Genomic DNA, 15,409 nt, shown 5'->3' with positions numbered 1-15,409 from the left:
TCCAGTGAAAAATCATTTGCCTTTCTGGAATTTTGTACAATAAAATCTGAATTTTGTTTCTGGGAAGTGTTGGTTTATGATTGTCAAAGCAAAAATTTCACCCAAATATTACATAATATCCTTTGGAACATGGTTTTGTGCCATGATAATTATATTGTTCTTTCCTAAAATGTGAGGATTTTATCTGTAAAATTTAAAAAATTTAAAATTTATTTATTTATTTTTTTTAAATTGGAGGGCTGGAAGTTAGGTCCAGAATAAACCTGTGGAAACCAATGCTAGAATAATTTTCTCTCTCTGGCCACCTCACAGCTATTCCAACATGAAACACACTAAACCATAAAATATGTACTAAAAAACATTCTACAATGCTCAATGCTCTGGCTTTTCACATGAATGGAATTATTACTTAATTTTTTTTTCTTCGAAGTTTGAATTGTTGGTTGCTCCCGCTTGACAGGCGCCTTTAATACCTGCTTTGTAGTGTAGGCTGTGGATACAAAGGTATTCAAGAACCCGACAACACTTGCCCAATATTTCCGCTCCTGCATTTCAAGTGCAGGCAAAGACCTTTTGAAACTTGAACTGCTTTTCTGTAACACGGTGGGAGACCAGAGCTTGTCACCTGAATCTCAGGGGAGTAGGAGATAACCCGTGCCCCGTCCCCGCCCCACCGGAGCCCCGCCGGAGCCCCGCCTCTACTTACGAGCTTCCCGGCCGCACGGGGCGGGGCCGCGGACCGCAGCCAACAGGCAGCAATGGGCCTGGCGGGTCGCTGCTGGGTTGCCCAGGCTACCAGCGCGCGGCTCCGCCCTCACTTCCAAGGCTCTCGCTTGGCACAGAGGGGCTGGCTGGAGTGGGACCTGGTCTCTGCGAGCAGCAAGAGAGCAATGACCACGTGGAGCCTCCGGCGGAGGCCAGGCCGCACACTCGGACTCCTGCTGCTGGTCATCTTGAGCTTCCTAGTGATCCGCAGGTGAGAGAGAGTCCCGCCCAGCACCAGCGGGACTGCGTTCACCCCAGCCTTCCACACCTCAGGTTCTCGCCTCCTGCAGTCCACGAATCCCGACTTCCCACGGAAGCGTGCCTAGACTCCTCTTTCTTGGAGCTCAACACCCTGGAGTCCCTCTGCGTCTCCAAGTACTCTGATCCAGGAGTCTGGGCGACACCAGGCACTGCCCTCCCCTAGTCGCCTGTGCATTGGAACTTCTCACTCCCTGTCCCTATTTTCGAGGTTCTGCTCCGCCTTCTCAGCACTCTGGGAATGTCAGCAGAACTAACCTTCACACACTCCACCTAACCCCCTTCAGCTGTTCGCCCAGGCCCTCAAGCCTTTCCTCCCAAGCCTTCTGGGAGTCTCCTCTTCCCAGAGGTCAGCGCCTCAATGCCTACAGCTATGGCGGATTTAGCCCACTCAGCAAGGTCATAAGGACGTTGTCCATTGCCTTCCTGGATCTTCAGATCTGATGTATTTGCACGATGCTAGTATTGATAAGTGGCTCTCTCCACTTTCCCTCATTCACCAGCTGACTCCTCCATCCCTGCCCATTTAGAATTTTTTTTTTTTTTTTGGCTTGGGCTCCCTGATATAATCATACCCAGCACCTGTGTAAAAATTTTCTGGCTTCTCTACCCCAGAATTTTTCTAAACTGTATTTGTTTTTAGACTTGGCCATCTTTCAGGTCATGCCTGGCACTTTTCATATTCAAAACCATCCGTGTTGCTGGGGAAGCCAGCAGCAGCATGCAATGGTTTGGCACTGGAGGTTGGTGAGAAGCTGAAGGAGGAGCCACTGGAACTGGTAGCAGGGATATCACCCCTCAGCTTTGTCATTGGCATCTTCTCTATCCCTTTACTTCATTTCTCTGAACTTCCCCTGTGAGATAGGGATGTTTTTGATGGAGGTAAAGATCTAAATGTTTTTGCTGTCAGAAGAACAATTGGAAACTTTATATTTACCATTTACACCTTCTTTGTTTTTTGTTTCTAAGATGAGGGGATGTCATAACAATGTTTGAAATAAGAAAATGGCTCTACTCTGGGGTGCAGAACACTTACAAGGCTTTTCATTTCCCATCTTGGCCATGATCACTCAGTCATCCTCTTTGAAGACTGGCCCTGGCTTTTGTAGGGTGTTGAGCTTTCCTACAGGTGCTGAGGCTGATGCAACTCCCAGAAGAATTGCTCAGAGCAGTGGCAGCAGGAGTGTCTTATATACAGCATGATGTCAAGGATCCTGGGCTCCAGAGAGAATGGGTTAGCTGTGTGCATATAGCCTGTTGTTGATCAGGAATACAGTAGTTTTGCATCAGACCCAAACTGAGGGCCAGCACTAAAGGGCTTGAGATAGCATACTAATAGCCCTAGGAAAGTGTATGAGAAGGAGAGTGGGTGTTTGTTGTTGTTGGGCTAAATAGAGAGGAGGTGTCAGGCAGCTGAATGGGCTGTGAGTAAGTCTGACCTTCTTACAGGTGAATTAACCATATTCCTGCCCATGTGGGGTAACGAAAGAAGAAGTCAGGCTGGGGCCTATGGAGTTGCCTGGGAATGGCATTAGAGAATAAATAGCTGTGACTCAAGCCTGGGAATAGTTTGAAATGCTTAGGAAAGATGTTGTTTCTGCTACCCCTCTTACTTAGCAGGTAAGACAGAGACCAGAGATGCTCTGAACCAGGTTCAAGACCATCTCTTAGGATCCTTTAGAATACACTTCATATATATATATGAAGTGTATAATATATATATATATATATATATATATATATATATATATATATATATTATTGGTTGTTCAAAACATTATAAAGCTCTTGACATATCATATTTCATACATTAGATTCAAGTTGGTTATGAACTCCCAATTTTACCCCAAATACAGATTGCAGAATCACATCGGTTACACATCCACATTTTTACATAATGCCCTATTAGTAACTGTTGTATTCTGCTACCTTTCCTATCCTCTACCATCCCCCCTCCCTCCCCTCCCATCTTCTCTCTCTACCCCATCCACTGTAATTCATATCTCTCCTTGTTTATTTTCCCATTCCCCTCACAACCTCTTATATGTAATTTTGTATAACAATGAGGGTCTCCCTCCATTACCATGCAATTTCCCTTTTCTCTCCCTTTCCATCCCACCTCATGTATCTGTTTAATGTTAATCTTTTCTTCCTGCTCTTCCTCCCTGCTCTGTTCTTAGTTGCTCTCATTATATCAAAGAAGACATTTGGTATTTGTTTTTTAGGGATTGGCTAGCTTCATTAAGCATAATCTGCTCTAGTGCCATCCATTTCCCTGCAAATTCTATGATTTTGTCATTTTTTAGTGCTGCGTAATACTCCATGGTGTATAAATGCCACATTTTTGTATATTTTTGATTGTCTCACCCTCCTAGGCACTTTCTGCCCAATTCCTTCGACTTGGGCTGGATATCAGTGATTGTGAATTACTCTAGTAGCCTGGAGGCTGGAGGAGAATAGACTCTTTGTCTTTCTCTCTTCTTGCCTTACCCCAGCTTTGATTGGATCATTAACTGAGTGGGAGGTGGGGGCCTCTCCCAGCTGTTAGTGGGGAATGTTGGTGTGGCCCATGGAATATAGGTCACATGGAAACTGGCTTCTCAGTTCACAGCATTGTGAAGCCCCAGTTGTCAGGATTCTCCCTTCTTCTGTACCCCAGAAGGCAGGTATGTGGATGGCAGTGGTGGTGATGGTAGCAGAAAGAATTTAATAGTAATATTTCTTTCTTTTATTTCTCTCGCAGACTTTTCCTTGGTTTGGTTCTTGGATAAACATAGTTTTTTGATTACATGATATCTAAGAAATAGGAGGACTGGATTGACTTGAGGAGGATTTGAACTTTAGGTTTTTTTAGCTTGAACAATGGTCTTTCTTAAAAACTATCTTTTTTTAAGTATAATTTTCATGAAACAAGGTGGACATATATACATATAAAGTTTGATAAACTTTGATATATATATATCTCCATCTTTCTCTCTGTCTCTCTCTGTATCTCTCTCTCTCTCTCTCTCTTGAGAGAGAGAGAGAGAGATGTATGTATGTTCACTCATCTGGGAAAATACCATAACAATTAAGAAAGTGAAAATATCCTTTAGCCCCCCCCCCAATATCCTTGTACCCTTTTGTCATCCTTCCTTCCCACAGTTTCCTTCTCCCCAAGCACTGTATATTAGTTTGTATTTTCTAGAGTTTTATAGAAATGTAATGTAAAATGCATACCTTTTTTTTTTTTTTTTTGCTTAGTTCCTTTTACTTAGCTTATTATCTTGAAATCTATGATGCTTATATCAGTGTGAGTCAGACCATTGAGCCAATTGCCCTCCTCTTTCTTCCACTCAATCTGTAAACAAAGAATGCCTGCTAAGGATGTAGTTAAGTTGGTAGAGTGCTTGCCTCGAATGCTCGCATGCTCCATTCAATCTTTAGCATGACCAAAAAAAAAAAAAAAGAATGCCTGCTTGATATGATCAAGGCAGTATGATTGAATTTTCCTTAATATAAATGCATCACTGAACAATAATTCAATCAGCTCTGCATCTCTTACAACTGAAATTTTAGCTAGCAAATACTGAGAGAAAGGAAAGCCTCCAGTAGGCAGCCAGCATTAAGCTCCTGAAAGATATGTTGATTTCTCCTTTCATCCCTGTCATTCTCTGTTCCTGCACTGCCATTATCTGGATTCTGGACACCAAGCACTTCCTGTAAAAAAAGAAAAGGGGTAGGGGAATTCCATTAACTCTTTCCCCTTGGTAAAGGTGGATAACTTTGCTATGCTGGTCACTTTATTTGATCCAAATCGTAGCCTGTCTTCCAAAGGTATGTGAATGGATGGTGTCTCTTCCTGTGAGGTCATTGATTTTATGAGCTTTGCCTAGATGGACTCAACTCTGCTTGGAGGCCTGAGTCACAGTCCTTGGAATGTTCAAACCCTTTGAATTCTGTCCTTTCATCCTCTAGAGGTGAGCCTTTCAGCATTTGGGAAGTGCAGGTAATCACCTGTTTGACATCAGAGGTGAAGCAAAGCTCCTTGTGCAGTGTCTTGTCATGCAGGAAAGGTGGGATGTTTGATTCACTTTGTGCTGGTGAGATGGCACCTGGACTCTTGCAGGACCATGCTAGCCAATAACTGAAGGAGACCAGAGTTTTCTTGGAGAATTGACACTATCCATGAGTTTGCAATTTAGGAGTTGGGAATACCCAGAAAAGTGGGGGCAAGGAGCTGCACAGACTAGGCAGCAGAAATATCAAAATACCAAAAGGTTCTTCCCACCTTAGATCAAGGAAGTAGCAAATGAAATAAAAGCACTTAGTCTTTGAAGAAATGATGCATCGTGTCACCTCAAATGCTTCTCTGGAAAAGAATTCAGGAGATTCTGGAACGTGAAGACAAAAGCTTTAAGAACATCTTGTACCTGGAAAGGACCCTGGAGCCCATTTGCTCCCTCCCACCCTTCTAACCTGCCATCTCCAGCAGAGGCAGTGTTCTTTTGGTATGGGGCTATTTGCTTCTTTGTCTCCACTCAGTTTTTTTTTCTTTTTCTTTTTTATTTATATATGACAGCAGAATGCATTATAATTCTTATTACATATATAGAACACAATTTTTCATATCTCTGATTGTATACATAGTATATGCACACCAATTCGTGTCTTCATACATGTACTTTGGTTAGTAATGATCATCACATTCCACCATCATTAATTACCCCATGCCCCTCTCTTCCCCTTTAACCTGTCTGCCCTATCTAGAGTTCGTCTATTCCTCCCATGCTCTCTTTCCCTATCCCAGTATGAATCAGCCTCCTTATATCAAAGAAAACATTCAAATTTGATTTTTTGGGATTGGCTAACTCCATCCACTTACTTGCGAATGCCATGATTTTATTCTCTTTTATTTCTGATTAATATCCCATGGTGTGTATATGCCACACATTTTTTTTATCCATTCATCTATTGAAGGGCGTCTAGGTTATTTCCACAGTTTAGCTATTGTGAATTGTGCTGCTATAACCATTGATGTGGCTATGTCCCTGTTGTATGCTGTTTTTAAATCCTATTGGTATAGGCTGAGAAGAGGGATATGGAGATTTCTTGGAAAATTGGGAATGGAACCACCATTTGACCTAGTTATCCACTCAGTTTTAACTTTTCTTAAATCAGTTGCTCTGGATATTAAAGACCATTTTAAAAAACAGTGCTTATTGTGTGGAACTTCTGGGATAAAAGAGAAAGGATTGTTTTTAGAGACTTACAGTAAGGAAGCAGATGTTTTTTGACTGATGTCTGTTCATTGGACTCTTGGTGGATACTCATTCTTCTGTACTCTGACACTCAATAGAACAGTGGGGTTGCTCTTTCTAATAACAGATTGTGTTTATATTAAAATTTCAATTCATAGGTAGATAATAAATAAATATGATGACTATTCAAGGATGAAGGGGGATCTAATGAAGTGAAGCTCCCACTCTTGTCTCCTAGGGACCTTCTCTCTTCCCTCCCACCAGAGACTGTTTATGAAAATGTTTTCTCTTGGAGGTATTGTATGCATCCACTTGTTCATTGGACAACAGTTCTCTATTGATGGGTATTGATTTTTAAAATATTTTGGCTACTAAAGTAAACCAAGTGAAATGAATATCTGTTAGATATATTTCTATAAGTAGAACTGCTGACCAAAACATTCATTTTAAATCTTCATAGTCATTTTCAAAATAGTACATGTCATTTCTGTTGGATTAGTATAAAGGAGATTCTAAGCTCAACTCCACAGCCTAACAGGAAGAAATCCTGTTTAATATGTGTGGAAGACAATGTGGATTCCTTGGGTCTTACAAGAACTAATCCATCTTTTATGTACCCTTTTCAGTAAGTCCCATGTGATAGATTTTAAAATATATGTAACACATTTATGTTGTTTTTTATTTCATGAGGTCATTGCATTCAGATTTTTAGAACATCTCAAAGATCAGAGTCTTATTAACTGTAGAGTCCTTTTGAGTTATCTAATAGGATTTTCACTTCTCTCTAGACTGAGATAATTGATCTATTTTAATTTACTTGTTTTATCTATGAGGCTATTAATGAAAAATTTCCCATAGTGAATGTACAGTGATCTAATAGTGGGGCACCTTGTTGCTATTGTATGTGGTAGGTTACTGATGAAAGTTTTTGTTATTTTGCATCTTAAGGTGTTGGCCTAGCACACACTTCCTTTAGAAAGTCTTGCTCTCCAAACCACAGTATTATTTCTGGTCAGGTCAGTCACCTGGTCTGATTTGCAGGAGCCTGGGTATCAGCCAGTTCTGGCTTCCTGAACCTCATCAGGAAGAAGAACAGAGGTAATGGGATGCATTCATGCCTTAGACCTTGTGTCTCTGCAAAATGCATATACTTGCTTTGGGCTTGGCATCATCCAAGTCTTGTGGAGTATTTGATTCTTCTAGCAAAAGAACCCAAAGTATTGAGCTCAGATCAAGGGGCACATCTAAGCTGGGCCAGGCACACGGAGTGAATTCTATTTCCCTATGGCTACCATTCTTCACGTCTCAAGGATTAATCCAAGAGGCAATATTTTGAAGTATAGGTGTTAAGAGAATGGCCTGGGCCAAAGATTAAGTACTTCCTTTCTTACACCCTTAAATTTCACTGCTAAGGGCAGAGAGAACAGAATTGACAGCTGTTGGGGGCAAATGGACATACCATCTAAAATCATGGTCTCCAGTTTGAGTGAATGAAAAAGTGAGTGTTTTCTTGGTTAGCATGTTAATATGATGCCTGAACTCAGATTCAGTTGAATTTGTTTCAGGAGGCCCAAATAGGAGCACTGTGTACCTGAAAATTGAACTTATAAGCTGTTATCTCAGATAACCAAGTGCATAATTTGTATAAAGTACTTGGGATCAGCAAGGACTTGTGTTTTGGGACTTGAAGGACTGTAATTGCAGACACCTGCTGCAGGTGTCTAGCTTAGCCATGGCTTTGGCCAACCTCATACTGCATGAATGTCACCTGATCTCTGCCTTAGGCTATCCAACTCCAGCTGCTCATGACTCTGTCTCTGTTGTGTCCAATTGTATGGATCCTGGCTCATTCATGTGAGATCAGACTCTGCATGCTGAACAAATGCCTAAAGGAGATGACCATGATCCAAGTGACGCCTCCCAATCCCATCACTAGCCAGGGTTCTGATCAGATTTTGCAGGATTTATTGGTGACTTGGGAATGTGCAGTGCACATTCAAGATTGTCCTCATTAGCATGCCTTATTCAAAGAGATTTTTCAAGGAGGTGATTGGATCTGATGTCCTACAGCCACCCTGTAAGACCTGCTTTGAAACTTGAGAATCCATTCATGGTTCCATTCAGAGTGAAAGATGTGGAAACCTGTCACCTGTTTCTTTGCCTTCTTCCATTCAAACACATCCACCCAGAACTTCTCATGCCCAGGAACACCTTGCCTGCTAGAGTCTATACTGTACCTTTTGTCCTCATGACTCACTTCAATGATTAAGAATGGAGTATCAGAAGACTTCACCCTCTACTCTACTTTGTTGAGTCTGTTGAGAATTCTGTTCCCTAGGTTGTGGTAGAGCTCAGTCTACTTTATGTGCTGTTCTTCACATCTCATGGCCCCATCAAGAATCCTGACACATTATGCCTTCTTCCAGGCACCTGGCCTTAAACTATGAACATGGCCACCTCGTTTTCTAGGTGGAGAAACAGAACGTTACTGAGCAGTGAAAATCCAAGGACAGATTGTAGGGTGGCAGCTGAAGCCTACTATGTGATGTCTGGTTCACTATGATGACTGAAAAGTGGCTTCTCTAAAATGAAGCCAAATACTAAAGCAATAGAAATTCCAGAAGAAAGTGTTACTGTAAGCTCTAGCCTCAAAGAATGTAAGTTGCCCTTGGTTTTGTTACTGGCAGCCAAGCCAGGGAGCCTGCCTGGATCCCAGCTGGCCCAATTCAGCTGCCTACTCACATAAGCAAATGATGTAAAAAGAAACATGAAGGTAATGCAATTTGATTGAACTCGGGAGAAGCAGCTAGATTGTTTCTCTGTAGGTCTTACAGAGGGGTTATAATTTATAGAAACAAAAGCCAGGTAATATATACACCTATATCTAGGTAAGCTGTGAGAACATGTCAGTTTCAGCTTCATTGGTGCCAGCCTAGCCAGATGATAGTTGTTTAGTTTCCAATATCAGCACAAGGATGTTCTCTGTTTCAGTTTCAGCCAAGACATTTTTATCATGAGTGAACAACTCACTAGGAAAAGCAATAGAAACAGGGCTTCCTCAGGATTTGGTTAGCTCCTGGGTAATAAGCCTAAATTTAAAGTCTCTCTGACCTTTAAACTAGCCAGACATAACCACACAGTTGATATTTCCTTTATTTTATTATCACTGAGTTAATTGCTCAGGAAATTATGGGGCTATTCTTAATATGATAATCATTAGTATTAATGATCATGATTAGTGTTAATAACCATTTTCATGGTGCTTTCTCATTTGATACATGAAGCTGTGAATTGCATCATTTCATTTTCTCATAGTGAATTCCTTTGAGAAACCCAACATTTATCATTCTCATTTTCTCACCGAATATATCTTTTTTAGCAAGGCTTTGAGGACATGCTATTAACCTACCAGAAAATTTCCAGAAAAGAAATAGTTGAATTCTCTGGAATTTGGAATTTGATAACAGCTAACATTTTTTTGTATGTGATGTTTATTTCCTGCCTTTTAATAAGACTGAGAAGAAATATTTTTTTAATAAAATCTAGAACATGGCAGAACATAAATACAGTAGCAAGGAGAAACTCTAACTAGAGAGAAACTATATGTATATGTGTATGTATGTATATATGTGTGTGTGTATATATATGTGTGTGTGTGTATATATGTGTGTGTATATATATGTGTATATATATGTGTGTATATATGTGTGTGTATATATATAAATATATATATATATGTAAATATATATATATATATATATATATATATATATATATATATATATATGGTTGCTTCTCAAGCTTTAACTGTAGGATTAGGTTAAAATGCAGATTTTGATTCAGCAGGTTTAAATTAAGCACAGTTTTGGGCTTTTCTAACAAGTTGTAGATGAAGATACTTCTGCTGTCTACAACCACACATGGAGAAGTCAGCTGATTGGTCATCCACAAAGGAATAGATTTGGGATATTTGGTAGTGGCAGGGACTATATTAGCATGAAGTTCAAAAAGAGCACATTTCCATCCTTATTGACTTCTCTGCACTTAGTAGGGTGGGGAAACAATCATTAGAATCAGTGATGTGATGTGTGCTAAGTCAAGAATTGGAGATTGTGGTTTCTAAGTTCTGGCCAGGGAATAAATTTTGCTCCCTGCTGGAGTGATTGTTGAATTATGTCATCTTTATCTTTGAAAACAATGAAATTGAATGTGTAGGGCCATTTTCCTTACCAGACTATCAAAATGCCCCTGTTTTGAAGAATCTGTCCATCTATTTTTTGCTCCAATTAGCTTGGGGTGGGTCCAGCAGTTGCCTGGGGAAGGGGCCTGATGAATACTTCAAGCAGGGAGGGCTGAACAGAAAGGAAAGTGTGTTCTTTGGAGTAGGTATGGTCAAAATCAAGGGAAATTGTCTGGGGTGTGGGAGGCTTGAGATAGCCAGTATGGTCATGAGCTTATAGCCAGCTGAGAACAAGGGGTTGTAAAGGAGGATCTAGATGGGGCCCTGGGGAAACACTGAGGCCTCTGTTGAGTAATGTAGTGCTTTATCTGCTAGGATAGAGGTCAGTAGGATTTTTTGAAAAGGGCCAGATATGAAATATTTTCAGCTTTGCAGCTTTATAGACATATTTCTGTAAAAACTGTTTATCTGTTCCCCAGAGCAGCCATATGTAGATGGTAGATGTGGCAGTTTACCAATACAACAATTTATGAATGCTGAAATGTGAATTTCATGTAATTTTTTATGTGTCCCAAAATATTATTATTATGATTTTTTTCCAGCTGCTTAAAAATGTAAAACTATTCTCAGCTTACAAGCCTTACAAAGACAGGTAGCAAGTAGGATTTGTCCTCTGGCTAGAATTGGTTAACCCTTGTCAAAGGGGTTGGATTGGTCTGATAGAATTTCAGGATACAGATCCATTATAAAATTTTAGAAATTATTACACAACTTGGCACAAAGTCTAATACATACTATACACTAAAATGGGAGGGGGAAGGATTATATCATATTAGCAACATAAAACCAACTGAGGCTAGTCTTTGCAATATAATTGTGAAAGCAAATGCTAACATAAATTTCTTTTGTATAGTGATAATATTTCTTCATTGTACATTATAGGGTATTTAATTTCTACCTGATCCTCATAGTAGCCTTTCTGAGAAGTTGGAATGGGCATTAGCCATATTTTAGAGGATCAAACTCATGTCCACAGTGCCATTAATCCAAGGTGACAGTGCTACTCAAGGATTCATGACCAGATCATCCACTTCCAAATATTCTGTCCTTATTCCCCCATTTAGGTGGTCCTTTGGAAAAAGTAAGTCCTAAAATGTCATTTGCAAGTCACTTGTTGGAACAAGGAACTTTTCCCTTTAGAGAAAAAAAAATGGTGATTAGGTCTTAGGTGACAGAGAACATAGCTGGTATGTAGTCCTGTAGCTTCAGTGTAAGTTTCAAAGCTGTGGGCTTGCAAAGCAGGAAGAGGCAGGTTAAAAAAAAAAAAAAAAAAAATATATATATATATATATATATATATATATATTTTTTTTTTTTTTTTCCACATTCCATGAGTGGCCCAGAAAACAAAAGGTCAGTAATGACCATCTTTGCATCCTGTTCCCTTGTCTGTGGCCATCAGCCCCCTCAAACTTGGGCCTCTTCCTCCTGTAAACTCAGGGAACTATTTTATGCAGAGGAGCATAAAATATGCCCAGCAATATGCCCTCTGGTGTCAAGAACTGTACTGAGAAGAGAAAAGGCACCAGTTAAAATTTGCTTTTGCCTCAAACTTACTTTTCATTTTTTTCTGTCTTCAACTTTTCTAAAATTTACGGCCACACATTTCCAGCTTCCCAGGTGTTCTGGCCAGCTTTCTCTCCTGGTCTTTAGGAGCCTAGGTGGAGGAGAGGGGGAATCCTAGGAACTCTGGGGTCATTGGGAACAATTAAAAGAAGTCCTTTTGGCCAACCCCAGAGATACTTTTTCATGGATTATAACTGTCAAACAGTCTTCCAGTCTGAGTTATGCTGGATTATCTCTTGACTGGTGCTTGATCTTCAAAAAATAACTTAATACCTGAAGTATGACCAATGAATAGATGCTGTTTAACATGGATGCCTCTTTCCAGGTATCTGTAACTCAAGTCAGGTGAGAAGGCTCAGAAGTACTATTCCTAGTAGCTGCTGCTTTAATGTTTAGTCAGGTGGCCTAGAACACCTGGCCATATTAGGAGCCTGTGAGCTATAGCTGCTCTCCAGACCCTAATGCTAGAGAGCAGCTCCTTCCCATGTAGCATGACCCTGCTTCATCCTCTCTCCTTCTAGCACATACACATCTTCATGTTGAACATTGTGTTTGTCTTGTTCCTGACTGCAGCGTCACCTTGCTCTCCTCCTGCAGTGGGGCCCAGCCCTGTGAGTGTTGCTGAAGAAAGACACCTTCCAAGGTTTGACCAAGTTGGAGGGTGGGAGCTGGGCCTGATTGCCTGGGAGCAGGCCTTTTTCAGAGATGCTGAGGGCCTGTGAAGAAGGCAAGGGAGCCAGTTGCCTCTTTGCTCCCTTGCTCGCTGCTGCCAGTGAGCTCCAAGGCTCCATCAGGGCATTTTCTCTTTCCAGGTTGGAGTGGAGTACTCTGATCCCTGCATGGCTCCGACATCGGCAGTTAGGGTTGCACATGAAAGGCCAACACTTTATGCTAGAGGATTCCATCTTCTGGATCTTTGGGGGCTCCATACACTATTTCCGTGTGCCCCGGGAATACTGGAGGGATCGCTTGCTCAAGATGAGAGCCTGTGGCTTGAATACCCTCACCACGTGAGTGCTGTGCCCCATCCCCTGCCACCAAACCTGGTTACCAAATAGGGGTTCCTGGTGTCTGCAGGAGGAAAAATATAAGAGGAGGATCCAGCCTAAGCTTTCTGCTTAGGTCTATGGGGTAAGAGTCTCCCTTCTTTCTAATCTCTACAGAACTCCCTATTAATAAGCACAAAAAGTTGTGAAATGACTACAGAGTCTAGAATGACCAGGTAACAATGTTGAACAAAAGAATAGAGTGAGAAAGGTAGGTAAGTGTACATGTAGGAGGGTTTTTCTTTTTTTCGTTTTTATTTTTCTTATGTATGCTGTGGGGCAGCTGGTGGGGGTGGGGCAGGGAGAGGGGACAGTTGAACAACTGAATTTTGTTTTCTCACAATTTTGGATGCTAGAAGTCCAAGATCAAGTTGTGAACATGTTTGGCCTATCCTGTGGCCTTCTGCTTGGCTTATAGAGGGCTGTCCTCTTCCTATGTCCTTGCATGTCCTTTCCTATGTGGATCCATACTCTGGGTATCTCTTCCTCTTCTTATAATGACCCAATAAATAAATTTTTAACAAGCAACTTGCCCAACCTCAGTTTGTACAGCAAATGAACAGAGTCTTCTTCAGGGAACAATCTGAGAAGCAATGTCCCACATTCCTTTTTTGGCATGATCCTGATTGCCGTGGTTACCATTTCAGTACCTAGTGTGATTTTGGCACATGATGGGTATGCAATACGATGTTGAGTGTGCAAATCGTTTTAAAAATAGGTTCATTTGTGAATAATATTGATCTTTTCATGGATTTTCCCCCCCAATTTCCAACAGATACTTGGATGAATGTCTATAAAATAAAGTGGGTTATCAGGCTGGATTGTTCCATTTTTGAGAAAAAATACATTATTATAAATCAAAAAGATGGATTTTCTTTGCTGGTTTATGAACTGGCTTTGAAGAGTTATAGGAGTGTTCTGAGATGTGACTGCATTTTTGAAAGAAATGTGGATAGCATCTCAGAACTCCTGAAGATTATGGGAATACTGCAGGATAAACATTCTGCTTTGGTAACAAAGTAGAACAATCTACATTTGCTGAAACATGAAACTCTTGAGAATGAATTGGAAGCCATAAAGCCTCCCTTCACCTGTGAATATTCTTTGCAGTTGGAGAAGGTTCTGTTAGGCCCATGATGTGGTGGTCAAGGAGGAGAGCAACTTTCTTAACTATTATAGTGCATGAGTGTTATCTCCCATCTCTTGAGTTGGCCTCCTTTAACAGCTTACTGAGTGCCATTATCTTCCCATTAGAAGCCCCATTCTATTGCAAGTTTTGGAAATATGGATGCTTTAGTAAAATAGGATTAATAACTGAAGTTTCTTTCTGCCCTACTTTTATCTCTTTTTCCAACATACTTACTTCTTTCTCACTGACAAGGGATAGGGATGGCAAGCTGACCTGTGCTCATTGAGCCTGACTTTTTACTCTGCGTGTCTCATGCTTTACCTAAATCTTGTTGAACTTCTTCTTCTCCTAAGGAGATGTGATGTTAGTCCCCTGGGGGTTGCCTTGCATTCTCTTCTGTCCCAGATCTGTTCAGTTAGTTCTTGGTTCTGGTCCTGAACCCATTAAGAAGCATATCTTCAGCCATCATAAAAGAAACATATCTTCTTTTAGGGACAAGAAAGTTAATCTAGGAGGTGAAGTGGAATAATTGACAAAGTCTTGCCTATAATTATATTTTCTATTACAGCTATGTCCCATGGAACCTCCATGAGCCAGAAAGAGGCAAATTCAACTTCTCTGGGAATCTGGACTTAGAGTATGTGGTACTGCTGCTTCTGTGACCAGGCCCAGAGTGGGTGACAGATACATGGCCGTTTAGTTTAGACTAAGAACCCTAGTGGTATCTGGGCTGTGGTTTGAGAACCAGACAGGAACCAAGATCTGGAGCCTTGTTCTCAGGATGCTCTGAGTGGCTCTGTACCCAGAACTCAGTTGTTCTTCAGCAATGATGTGTTACCCGGGGGTGCTGGGCTGCAGCCTTTGACCCAGCCTCTCTATTGCAGCATAGAGAGGCCAAGATCCTTGGTGCTACCTGACTCTAAGTGGGATCCAGCCACCTGGCTGGGGTCAGAGATACTCTGTGAGCTCTCAGGGGTATTGCTGGGTAAGAGGCTCTGCACCCTGATGCCTTTATTCCTTATGCTGCCAGTGGGGCTGAGCTGATCCTGATTTTGGGAGCCAGTACAAATGCAGCTCCCAGGGCCACTGGCCTCTGACCAGAAGGATTCCCTTTTCTGGTGGGCTGGGCTGACCCTCCCCCCCACCCCCAGTTTTCCTGGTTAAG

At 41.2% G+C, this 15,409-nt stretch overlaps 1 protein-coding gene across 8 annotated transcripts in view; it reads left to right on the top strand.

Moving 5' to 3' along the window:
* The first annotated feature begins 742 nt into the window (after positions 1 to 742).
* Glb1l2 (galactosidase beta 1 like 2) overlaps positions 743 to 15,409 on the top strand; it is a 39,157-nt gene continuing 24,490 nt past the window's right edge. For 6 of the 8 annotated variants that reach the window (XM_046432811.2, XM_058575252.1, XM_046432812.2 and 3 more), the window contains exons 1-3: positions 743 to 976; positions 12,882 to 13,079; positions 14,813 to 14,881. In XM_046432811.2, the coding sequence (XP_046288767.2) occupies positions 759 to 976; positions 12,882 to 13,079; positions 14,813 to 14,881 (485 nt within the window). In that variant the 5' untranslated portion in view covers positions 743 to 758. Of the gene's footprint in view, positions 977 to 12,594; positions 12,713 to 12,881; positions 13,080 to 14,812; positions 14,882 to 15,409 lie in introns of those variants that run through there. The other 2 variants (XM_058575249.1, XM_058575250.1) reach the window with 2 other exon arrangements.

This window comes from Marmota monax, unplaced genomic scaffold (genome assembly GCF_021218885.2).
Source record: "Marmota monax isolate L192 unplaced genomic scaffold, Marmota_monax_Labrador192_F-V1.1 WCK01_AAM20220418_F8-fsc00062, whole genome shotgun sequence".
Taxonomy (NCBI): Eukaryota; Metazoa; Chordata; class Mammalia; order Rodentia; family Sciuridae; genus Marmota; species Marmota monax.
The sequence above is the reverse complement of the archived record's forward strand: the minus strand, read 5'-3'. Positions and strand labels throughout refer to the sequence as shown.